The sequence below is a fragment of the Candoia aspera genome, chromosome 3 (genome assembly GCF_035149785.1).
Source record: "Candoia aspera isolate rCanAsp1 chromosome 3, rCanAsp1.hap2, whole genome shotgun sequence".
In the NCBI taxonomy this organism is placed as follows: domain Eukaryota; kingdom Metazoa; phylum Chordata; class Lepidosauria; order Squamata; family Boidae; genus Candoia; species Candoia aspera.
The window spans coordinates 5,121,522-5,133,682 of NC_086155.1; the positions used below are offsets into that span (position 1 = coordinate 5,121,522).

Here is a 12,161-nt window from a genome sequence, read left to right on the forward strand (position 1 = left end):
TCAATTCTCGGGGCTCGCTGGGGAATTCTGGGAGTTGAAGTCCACGTCTTAAAGTTGCCCAGGGGGAGAGACACATATTTAGAGACCGGGGGATTGTGTGCCCAAAGGCACACGTGTGGCTGGTAATCGAGAGAACCGTGTTGTGGGAAAACAGCTGCAGGGGTTGGGTGTTATCTGTGTTCCAGCCCCTGCTGGATTGGGCAGTGTGATTAGATCCAAGGAAGGCCTCATGGCTGCATTTGTGCATGCTTATCTTGCTTGCCTGGACCGTAGTTCCGTTTTTGTTGTGGTGCTTTGCATATGCTTAGCTCCTGTTGGTTGTATTGCAAACCCAAACAGCGCTTGTCTTCTGTGCTGCAGTTGAAGATGCCCCACTGTCTGTATCCAAGAACCCTCGTGTTTAGTGGCACAGAATTTGTGTTGTTAGCTTCTGCAGGGAGTTAGCTTTGGATTGCTGTGAAAGGGGTTCCTTGTCTGAAGAAGTGGTGCAGATGTAGTAAATGTATTTTTTTTTTGACAGCTGGGAATGTGAGTTGTAACTCACTGAGAAAGAAGAAGGAACAAAGACTTAGGTTCTGGGGTTGTACCTGTGTAAATAGACCTGGCCTTGGAGAGAGCCAGGAGAGAGCTGTTAGGAGGGACTTGAACAAGAGTCCGGAGACAGGAGGAAGGGTGAGAAAGAAACTCAAAATATGCCTTCCTTGATTTTGCTTAGTGTAAAATGGGGCAGAGAGAAACTTGGAGAGGCTTTCAAGATTCTATTATTATGCCCTGTAACAATAAAATGGGACGCGGTGGCACTGCAGGTTAAACCGCTGAGCTGCTGAGCTTGCCGATCGGAAGGTCGGCGGTTCGAATCCACGTGACGGGGTGAGCTCCCGTTGCTAGTTCCAGCTCCTGCCAACCTAGCAGTTCGAAAACATGCCAATGTGAGTTGATTAATAGGCACCGCTTCGGCGGGCAGGTAACGGCGCTCCATGTAGTCATGCCGGCCACATGACCACGGAAGTGTCTACAGACAAACACCGGCTCTTCGGCTTTGAAACGGAGATGAGCACCGCCCCCGAGAGTCGAACATGACTGGACTTAATGTCAAGGGAAACCTTTACCTTTATCCTAACAATAAAATAGCATTTCTGGAATCCTTGCTGTGCCTGTCAATCTTGAAAGCCTCTCCCAAGTTTCTGTCTGTCCCAACTTACACGAAACAAAATTGAGGCAAAGATAGCTTGAGTTTCTTTCACCCTTCCTTCTATCTCTGGAGTGTCATCTCTTCTCCAAGTCCCTCCTTACCAGCTCGCTTCTTTCTTTCTCCTTTAATGTCTCTCATACTTTCTCCAAGGTCGGCTCTAAATTCCTTTACAACATTGGACATATATGTCAGTACTTTTTGGAATTAAAACCTGTGTTATTCCCCGGCTGCTGCTTCTGCAGGGACTCTGTTATGTCCTTGTGTTGATGTAAACATTTTCCTCTGTGATCATGCCCAGCAGGCAGGCTATCTTTGCACAACACCGTGACCTATAAACTTACTACTATGTTTTCATCTAGCTTGTTGTGCAAAACTAGTTACTTAAAGTTAATTGATGGCTCAGTCTACTGAGCAAGCCCAGGAATGAGTTGAAGGAAACAGAGTTAACCATGGGGAAGTCTGTTGTGTGAATGCACACGGTTGAGGAAAGTTAAGGTTAAAGTAGTTACGCAGCCAGACTTTGTGGGCATACAAATAAGGCAGCCTGAGTATAAATCTACAAGGATGACTAAAAAATTCTTCTTCAAGTGGCTATGTATATGGACACAACTGGGAAGGATTTTTTGGCAACAACTTGGAAAAGTTTGATTGTCTCTTCCTGGATTTTTTTTTCAATTTCCCACTTTACCTGCACCAAAAGAATGAGTGTACTCACTCTTTTTTATCTATAGCATGCTGCTGTTCTAGGAAAGACGGGTCAACTCTTAATTTTACAAAACTTTGTTCCTTGATAGCCCAGAGATGATGAGCACTTGCAAATCTGGGTTTAGGAAGAATTTTAGATTTGAAAAGCCCTCGCTCACTGATGTCCAAATTCTCTCTGAATCACTTGGTTTTTTTCCCTCTGTAGAGCTACAGGTTTTACCACCCGGTCAGATATTGGTCCTGCCCGGGATGCTAATGACCCCGTGGATGATCGTCATGCTCCGCCAGGGAAGAGAACTGTTGGGGATCAGATGAAGAAAAACCAGGCAGCTGATGATGATGATGAAGATCTGAATGATACAAATTATGATGAGGTGATGCCGTTTTGTCACCCTGGTCAACGGTGCAGATGAAGCTGAGTTACAGTATATTTGCAATATCATCTTGTTTGGCCTAAGACTGGCTTTTATTTAGTTTCTTCAATTCTCTCAAGGATTGAACAATGTTTTTTTTTCCCCAAGTTTGTAACATCATTTGTTTTACATGGAATGCTACAGATCTGAACCTATTTTTTTCTCCCCTGTATGACTGCCACTTAGTCCTCTCCCCCCACCACCCCGCCCGGCCTTTATGGCTAAACAGCTTATAAGACTGGATTTATTTTGATTTTGGTGGGTTACATTAAGAGGAGTAACATGAGTTGATACGATCTTTTTGCATTTGCAGTTCAATGGATATGCTGGAAGCTTGTTCTCCAGTGGACCATATGAAAAAGATGATGAAGAAGCAGATGCAATTTATGCTGCTCTGGATAAAAGGATGGATGAAAGAAGAAAGGAGAGAAGGTAGCTTTTTTTTTTTTTTAGCATGAGATATGTTGCCTGTGTGCCTCGATTTGAAACTATATCTTCAAACTTCAGCTGTGGTTTTTTAGCTTTTGGTGCTTGATTTAGTCTTGGGTGTCTCAAATATTCAAATACTTAAAAGGTCAGTGGGATAAATATGTGATCGGCTGAAGTATTGGCTGTACCTTTTATTTTCTAGAGAACAGCGTGAGAAAGAGGAGATTGAAAAGTACCGCATGGAACGGCCAAAAATTCAGCAGCAGTTCTCAGACCTGAAAGTAAGGAGACGGCAATGTGTATCTAATTCAGAAAATGAAAATGTGAAGATAGGGCCTGAAATTTGGGAAAACAAAGTTGAATATCTATTTGGGATTGATATTTGAATCAGTGAGGATTAGTATTAATTAGGGTCTCTCTAAATAGATTTTAAAAGGCTGTCTGAATCTCCTTACCAGGAATACATTGAGAAGAGAGAGCAATACCATAGAATGTTTTCCGCATTAATGTTGCCATGTTAAAACAGTGCTAGTTAAAAGAAGCTATATTTGGCTGAAAGTAGGGTATAAAGCAGCGGTTCCCAACCTTTTTGGCACCAGGGACTGGTTTCGTGGAAGACAATTTTTCCATGGACCCGGCGGGGCGGGGGGATGGCTTCGGGATGATTCAAGCGCTTCCTCTTTTTTCCAACCTTTTATTCCTTTTTCTTCACACCATTTGGACATAGCAGCCAATGGGCTTGCTTTCTCTGACAGGAGGCGGAGATCAGGTGGTGATGCGAGTGATGGGGAGCAGCTGTAAACACTCAGGCTGCAAATTCACTCGCTTGCCCACTGCTCACCTCCTGCTGTGTGGCCCGGTTCCTAACAGGCCACGGACCAGGAGTTGGGGATCCCTGGTATAAAGGACTTGTGTCTTTGGGTAACAGCCACGTTCCTTGCTCTCTCTCCGCCACTTTTTGGGTTAAACTAGATAGTTGAAATAGGAGAGGATTGACCTCTGTTTTTCTTGGTGGACAGTCACAGGTTGTCTTTGCTTAACGACCACAGTTGGGACTGGAATTTCGGTCACTAAGCAATGCGGTTGTTAAGCAAATCTGACCTAATTTTATGATCTTTTTGTGGCGGTTGTTAAGCAAACTGCATGGTTGTTAAGTGAATCACACGGTCCCCATTGATTTTGCTTGCTGGAAGCTGGATGGGAAGGTCGAAAATGGCAATCACATGACTGCAGGACGCTGTGACAGTCATAAATATGAACCAGTTGCCAGGTGCCCAAATCGCGATCACATGGCTGTGGGAATGCTGCAGTCACAAGTGTGAAGACTGGTCACCAGTTGGTTTTTTTAAGTACTGTCGTAAGTCTGAACAATCGCTAAACGAATGGTCATTAAGCGAGGACTACCTATATAGGGGTTGAGAAATATGGGTTAGAGGCAGAGGCCTGGTGAAAAGGAGAGTGGGAAGCCATGGGGCTGAAATAAGAGGCTGCACAAAACCTCACACATGTAAAGATCCAGAGAGCCTGTGTGTTGTTCACTGGAAGAAATAGGCACTAAGGAGAATTTGCAAGCTAAAAGTCGAAGACAGGAAAAGGGAAGAAGTGGGTCAGTTAAATGTAGTAGAGCAATTTCAGTTACAGATAGTGGTTGTTGTTTTGGTAGAGAAAACTGGCTGAAGTTACTGAAGAAGAATGGCTAAGTATTCCTGAAGTTGGTGACGCTAGGAACAAGCGTCAAAGGAATCCGCGTTATGAAAAACTGACTCCTGTTCCAGACAGTTTCTTTGCAAAGCACTTGCAGTCAGGGGAGAATCACACATCCGTGGATCCCCGGCAGACGGTGAGAATCTCTGTTGAGATTTCCTGGTATAAACAGTTTTTCTGAAAGAATGGCTTGTAGTATGACCACCAGTATATATCTGTTTTGTGGGCAAAAGATGTGAGAAGCAGAAATAATAGAGATACCATCTAAATTTTGGACAAGATGTTAAGAGAGGTCAACCCCATTCCTGCAAATCTTCACTGCAGTGAGAAAAATCAGATGGGACAGCTTCAATTACGCTTTTCTCTTCCTTCGGGGAAAGTGAATGGCTATTTTTTAAAAAATATATTAGTTTTAAAATACAAAGATAAAACACTAATATGAACTACAAGAATTATAAAAAGTAAAGAAAAAACGTAAAAAGAGACTCCTGCACTGGAATCTTTGCAATATCCAAATGGCCATCCTTTTTATTGGATAGAAGTTGAAGTTGCTTAACTCCCCCCCCACCCCCCGGTTTATCTTGCAGCAATTTGGTGGTCTGAATACCCCTTACCCAGGGGGCTTAAACACTCCTTATCCGGGAGGAATGACACCAGGACTAATGACTCCTGGGACAGGGGAGCTGGATATGAGGAAGATTGGACAAGCTCGAAACACCTTGATGGATATGCGTCTCAGCCAGGTAAGGATGCGGGGTGGTGGTGGTGAGCAGGAGCTTGTTGCTTATTAGGCCCAGTAACCATTAGGGATTACAGCTTCCAAATGTGGCATCTCCCAATTTTTTTTTTTTTTTTTTTGCTGGGGTACTTGGGGTAAGTTTCCCTAATTTTAAGGGGCTTTTTTTCCCCTTATATGATTGTTGTGAACCTCCCAGAGTCATAGAGAGTTGGGTGGCATACAAGGTTAATCAGCTATTAAATTATTATTATGGTTGGTTGCATAGCCAGCCCAATGTGTAGACTGGGTTTGGCATTTTTACCTACCTACCGAGTCCTTCCCAAGGAGCTAGGATAGGCAGGTGTTGTATTATTATTATTACTATGGTTGGTTGCACAGTCAGCCATATGTTTAGACTGGATTATTGTATACACAATTATTTTTAAACAAGCAATGCGCGGAAGTGGAAGAAGACAATAGAATAGGAAGGACAAGAGACCTCTTCCAGAAAATTAGAAACATTGGAGGTAAATTCCAGGCAAAAATGGGTATGATCAAAAACAAAGATGGCAAGGACCTAACAGAAGAAGAAGAGATCAAGAAAAGGTGGCAAGAATATACAGAAAACCTGTATAGGAAGGATAACAATATCGGGGATAGCTTTGACGGTGTGGTCGGTGAGCTAGAGCCAGACATCCTGAAGAGTGAGGTTGAGTGGGCCTTAAGAAGCATTGCTAATAACAAGGCAACAGGAGACGACAGCATCCCAGCTGAACTGTTCAAAATCTTGCAAGATGATGCTGTCAAGGTAATGCGTGCTATATGCCAGCAAATTTGGAAAACACAAGAATGGCCATCAGACTGGAAAAAATCAACTTATATCCCCATACCAAAAAAGGGAAACACTAAAGAATGTTCAAACTATCGAACAGTGGCACTCATTTCACATGCCAGTAAGGTAATGCTCAAGATCCTGCAAGGTAGACTTCAGCAATTCATGGAGCGAGAATTGCCAGATGTACAAGCTGGGTTTAGAAAAGGCAGAGGAACTAGAGACCAAATTGCCAATATCCGCTGGATAATGGAAAAAGCCAGGGAGTTTCAGAAAAACATCTATTTCTGTTTTATTGACTATTCTAAAGCCTTTGACTGTGTGGACCATAACAAATTGTGGCAAGTTCTTAGTGGTATGGGGATACCAAGTCATCTTGTATGCCTCCTGAAGAATCTGTATAACGACCAAGTAGCAACAGTAAGAACAGACCACGGAACAACAGACTGGTTTAAGATTGGGAAAGGAGTACGGCAGGGCTGTATACTCTCACCCTACCTATTCAACTTGTATGCAGAACACATCATGCGACAAGCTGGCCTTGAGGAATCCAAGGCTGGAGTTAAAATCTCTGGAAGAAACATTAACAATCTCAGAGATGCAGATGATACCACTTTGATGGCTGAAAGTGAAGAGGAACTGAGGAGCCTTATGATGAAGGTGAAAGAAGAAAGTGCAAAAGCTGGTTTGCAGCTAAACCTCAAAAAAACCAAGATTATGGCAACCAGCTTGATTGATAACTGGCAAATAGAGGGAGAAAATGTAGAAGCAGTGAAAGACTTTGTATTCCTAGGTGCAAAGATTACTGCAGATGCTGACTGCAGTCAGGAAATCAGAAGACGCTTAATCCTTGGAAGAAGAGCGATGACAAATCTCGATAAAATAGTTAAGAGCAGAGACATCACACTGACAACAAAGGCCCGCATAGTTAAAGCAATGGTGTTCCCCGTAGTAACATATGGCTGCGAGAGCTGGACCATAAGGAAGGCTGAGCGAAGGAAGATCGATGCTTTTGAACTGTGGTGTTGGAGGAAAATTCTGAGAGTGCCTTGGACTGCAAGAAGATCCAACCAGTCCATCCTCCAGGAAATCAAGCCAGACTGCTCACTTGAGGGAATGATATTAAAGGCAAAACTGAAATACTTTGGCCACATAATGAGAAGACAGGACACCCTGGAGAAGATGCTGATGCTAGGGAGAGTGGAAGGCAAAAGGAAGAGGGGCCGACCAAGGGCAAGATGGATGGATGATATTCTAGAGGTGACGGACTCGTCCCTGGGGGAGCTGGGGGTGTTGACGACCGACAGGAAGCTCTGGCGTGGGCTGGTCCATGAAGTCACGAAGAGTCGGAAGCGACTAAACGAATAAACAACAATTGTATACACAACAATTATATACACAACAAAATTATTATGTTTTCAAAAGGTAATGGTATTTGGGGAAGACTTCTTAGTTATAGGTATAACTTTGTTTTACTTTTTCAGTGCTTTATGGGAAAATGTATGTAGACACTAGCTTTTTACCTTGGTTTGCTTGTCCTTTCATCTTAACAAGGCTTTGGTTAACCCCCAGGTATCCGACTCGGTGAGCGGCCAGACGGTGGTGGATCCCAAAGGGTACCTCACTGATTTAAATTCCATGATTCCAACACATGGCGGAGACATCAAGTAAGGCTGTGGGTGTGATGGCGGTGCTTGTACTTGTCTAATAAAAAGAATGGAAGCTGCTGAGTTGGGAGGGGCTGCGCATGTGCATCAGTCTCTCCCCTCCTTCCAGACCAGCTGAGACCTATCCGAGGGCTACATTTGCCAGTGCCCTTTCTGCCCCTGCTCGCAGGTCTGATTGTAGTGGAAGATTGATGTGATAATATCGTTCGAGGTGGGTGCAGAGTAGGAGCGTGCAACACTTTGGGTCTGAAGCCAGAAAGGTGGTTTGGAGTGAACGTGGTGCACACGCCACACCATCACACTATCTAAATCGATATATATATATATATATATATATATATATGCCAGCACCTCCTTAAAAAAACACATTTCAGTAGAAAGGGTGTGGATGGGCGCAACAGGGTGTTTCTAGTGGACACGGTGTGTCGTGGCACTTCCAGGGATGTCTGACGGGGGGTCAAAAAAGTCAAGATGTCAGCTGCGACGGGATTGGAGCCCCACCCTTTATTATGGGTGTTGCTGCATGATACATATTAAAAAGGGGCGGGGCTTTGATGGCATGGTCATGGCTGCCGTCCTGACATTTTTGACCTCTCCACAGATGCTCCTGGGTGCCTCCTCCGACTGTCTTCTACTTGAATCAGCCTGTTCAGTTATTTTCTTCTTGGGACAAGCATTTGTTTGTACCCCGCCTTCATGAAGGGAGGAAGGGAATTGATGTCTGCTCTGTCATTGTGGAATTCCCTCTCTTCAGACCAGTGTTTCTCAACCTTGGCAACTTCAAGCGGTGTGGACTTCAACTCCCAGAATTCCCCAGCCGGCCATGCTGGCTGGGGAATTCTGGGAGTCGAAGTCCACACAACTTCAAGTGTCCAAGTTTGAAAAACACTCTCCCTGTTTTTGTGTCTATCCTGTTGTCAGCGAGATAAGAGTATTGTGCAGATAGCAGAGGAGATGCCACTATTTCAGCTTGTTGACAACTCTGTGCATGCTCCATTTCTGTTGACCTCTTTTTACTCCTGAAAGATTGTCCTCTCTTCTTTGTCTTGTGGCAGAGCGCTGGAAAGCATTTGGCCCGAGAGACCAGAAAAAATACATACCAGGCATTTCTATAAAAATAAATGTATTTACAGAAAACATAAAACATAAACGAGTTCTCATATCCAGAAATCCTGGATAGGCACAAAAGCTTTACAAGCTCATACATGCACACGCGCAGAGCTGGGAGAAGAGCTGCTGCTGCTGCTGGGCTAAAACAAAACTAAAACCTTTCTGGTGGCAAGCTTCCCCCCAGGCAAATCAGCAACTGTACCTTATATGGTCATCCTTTTCACACCCCAACCTGAGGATACTTAAGTTTGACCTGTTCACCCTGCCAGAGCGATTTGTTACCATAGTAACTTAGTGGCTTGCTCCTTGCAAACAAACCAACCTGTCCCACAGTCCTAGAACTTTGACCATCTTAGCTCTTTTTCTTCTCCTGACAGCATCGCATTTGCTGGAACTTACCTTAGCCTCACAGGTCATTCTGACGTTGGCTGTGCCAATTTGTTCTGAGGGGAAGTCTATTCTCTGCATTCCTGCAACAGATTTTGGTATAATAAACAGGGGTGGCCCTGAAGGATATGAAGCTTTTGCCTCTGTATTTTCTCCATTCCTAGTGACATCAAGAAAGCACGCTTGCTTCTGAAATCCGTGCGAGAGACCAACCCTCACCACCCACCAGCCTGGATAGCTTCGGCCCGCTTGGAAGAGGTGACGGGGAAACTGCAGGTAGCTCGAAATCTCATCATGAAGGGGACCGAAATGTGTCCCAAGGTGAGTGAGGGTTGGTTGGTCGGTCGGTCGGTTGGTCTGTCTGTCTGTCTGTCTATTGTTTTCTGTTACCCTTCAGTTTTGCATAAGCTTAGTTTTCTTGATCCTTAAGACACCTTTTTTTCCTTGTTCTTGGAGGAAGCAAGTGGGTTGCTGATACATCACTAAGGTGAAAAGCAGCAGCTACCAAAGGATTTTTTGGCACTTTCTCTCGGCTGCAGTCACCTTTTTAGGTTCTCTGAGCAGATTCAAGAGGCAGTGGGTTGAAAACTGAGTGCCCTGGTTGGCTCTGTGAATTCATTTTTCCAGTCTCGGTGCAAAAGCGATTTGTGGTTTCTCTCCACATCACCTTCTGGGCCACCTGGGCCACTTGGGGTGACCTTCCGACAGTGGCACTTTCCTTGGAGGGCGTGGGGAGAAATGGGATCTCGGAGGCTCTACGTATTGTGGAGAAAATAGATTTATTCTTTCCTAACGCTTGAATGTGGGGCCTGGCTGATTTCTTTAGCAGTCAGTTCGGACAGGGACATAACTGGGCGTAAAATAATGGATTTGTGGAATCCTGTCACAGTATGTGATGGTGGCCACACAGTTAAGAAATTTAAAAAGGAAGAATTCATGGAAGGCAAAGGAGTGGCAACTAAATGGATCCTCCGTGTTCAGAAGCAGTGCACACTTTATTAGAAAACAGGCAGTAGGGCAGATTGTTGTGTGATGTTGGTTTAGTTGGTCCTATGTCTAAGCACAGCATCCTCTTCACTAAGTCAAGATTTCCTTGGTTTAGTCTTCCTGAGTTGGTTTCCTGCGTGTGTTTCTTCAGAACCGTCTGTTCATTGTCATCTGCTTTCTAGTTCCCTTCTTGGCCTCCTGTTCTTTCCCTTAAACCTACCCTGCCAGCATAAGCAGGTGCCCCACTTTTCGGACACCCAACCACAGGTGTTGTGGGTAGCCGTAGGTGGAGAGGCCCTGGCTGCTTTTCAGTGGCCAGGAAGGTCCTTTGGCTCCCAGCTTGACCACCTTCTGGACACTGCTGAAAGCACAGCTCTTTCGGAGGGCTTTGGGCCTTGACCCCGTTTCGGCTTGGTTAATGTAACATTAGTCTATGTTTCCATCAGTGGGGGTTCTATTTACTTTTTGTTTATCGTATATTGTTTCTTACGTACCTTATCCGTAATCCACCGAGAATCCTTGGTGATTTGGGGGGTCTATAAATGTAATTAACGATCATAATATGAATACTTCTCATTCTCCTGCCACGTCCCCCTGAAAGGACCGGATCCCTTAACAAATAAGCCACTGGCTTCTCTTGCTCTGCCCTTCTCCAGAGCGAAGACGTTTGGTTGGAGGCCGCCCGCTTGCAGCCTGGAGATACTGCCAAGGCTGTGGTGGCTCAGGCAGTCCGTCACCTTCCCCAGTCGGTCCGGATTTACATTAGAGCCGCCGAGTTGGAGACCGATATTCGAGCAAAGAAGCGGGTCCTTCGGAAAGGTGAGACAGGTCCACAGGGGGAAACCTCAGTTGGTTCGGAAGGCGGCATCTGGTTGCTCCCCGGGACCAATAGCTGCTTTGGTGCCTTCTCTGCCTGCAAGTTGCACTCAGGCCCTGGAGCTTATTTTTTAATGCCTCCATAGCTTAGCATCAGGGGACTTGCTGTGTGTTGAGTTCTAGCCCAGATGTCTAGCTTGAGATGTAAGCTCTTCTCCGGTTGCCCCACTACCTTGCAGGGATGGCAACTGGGGAGATGGACATCCTGGTTGGAATGTTTGGACCTTCTCCTAGGAAAGTTCGGGGCACACCCACCTCGTTGTTGTCTTAGTATTCCTTTAGGGACTTTGAGATCTTTAAAGCCAGTGGAAGTTGAAAATCCAGTCCCCAGAAGGTCTAATGAGCATGCCTAGTAGGAAGGGATGATGGGAGATGCAGTTCAGTAACACCTAGGGGACTGGGTGTGTATTGCTTCTTTCAGGCTTTCACATCAGTGAACTGCATACAGGTAGTCCTCAACTTATGACCACAATTGGGACTGGAATTTGGTTGCTAAGCAAAGCGGTCACTAAGTGAGTCCCTCCTGATTTTACACCCTTTTTGCCACGGTCGTTAAGTGAATCATATGGTTCCCATTGATTTGCTTGTTGGGGGCCGGCTGGGAAAGTCACAAATGGTGATCGTGTGACCCTGGGATGCTGCGACCGTTGTAAATACATGCCAGTCACCAAGCGCCTGAATTTTGATCATGTGACCGCGGGGACACTGCGACAATCATAAGCGTGAGGACCAGCCGTAAGTCACTTTTTTCAGCGTCATCGTAACTTTGAACAGTTGTTAAGCGAATGGCCGTAAGTCAAGGATTACCCGTATTAATTGCTGGATGCCTCACTAGCAATAATGGCTAGCCTTAATGACAGTCAGCGTTAATGGAAGCCTATCTCTTGATGTCGTTTAAAAATTCTCGGCCTCTGAGTCCAGGGACAGAGCTGGGTTCCTGCAGCTTTCAAAGAGATTGGTCTAGATCCCTTTGTATTGGAGTCCACCAGTTCCACTGGCTTGAGGAGCAGGCTAGGCTTTGCATGGCAGGTCAAGGGCCACACTCCAAAACGAACGAGGCCACGTTTGAGTGGAAGGAGCAGTGTTCCTAAGTGGTGTCATGGATGCCTTGAGTCTCTACAAGCCTTAAGAGATCAGTTGC

General features: G+C 45.2%; 2 protein-coding genes across 3 annotated transcripts in view; one reads left to right on the forward strand and one right to left on the reverse strand.

Annotated features, from left to right (window-relative positions):
• SOX18 (SRY-box transcription factor 18) overlaps positions 1 to 12,161 on the reverse strand; it is a 229,234-nt gene that overhangs the window by 114,384 nt on the left and 102,689 nt on the right. The gene's annotated exons all lie outside the window — the stretch shown is intronic.
• Positions 1 to 12,161, forward strand: part of PRPF6 (pre-mRNA processing factor 6) — a 41,593-nt gene that overhangs the window by 494 nt on the left and 28,938 nt on the right. For both annotated transcript variants that reach the window (XM_063296885.1, XM_063296883.1), the window contains exons 2-9: positions 2,103 to 2,271; positions 2,624 to 2,742; positions 2,942 to 3,020; positions 4,403 to 4,579; positions 5,031 to 5,186; positions 7,566 to 7,660; positions 9,322 to 9,478; positions 10,801 to 10,963. In XM_063296885.1, the coding sequence (XP_063152955.1) occupies positions 2,103 to 2,271; positions 2,624 to 2,742; positions 2,942 to 3,020; positions 4,403 to 4,579; positions 5,031 to 5,186; positions 7,566 to 7,660; positions 9,322 to 9,478; positions 10,801 to 10,963 (1,115 nt within the window). The remainder of the gene's footprint in view (positions 1 to 2,102; positions 2,272 to 2,623; positions 2,743 to 2,941; positions 3,021 to 4,402; positions 4,580 to 5,030; positions 5,187 to 7,565; positions 7,661 to 9,321; positions 9,479 to 10,800; positions 10,964 to 12,161) is intronic.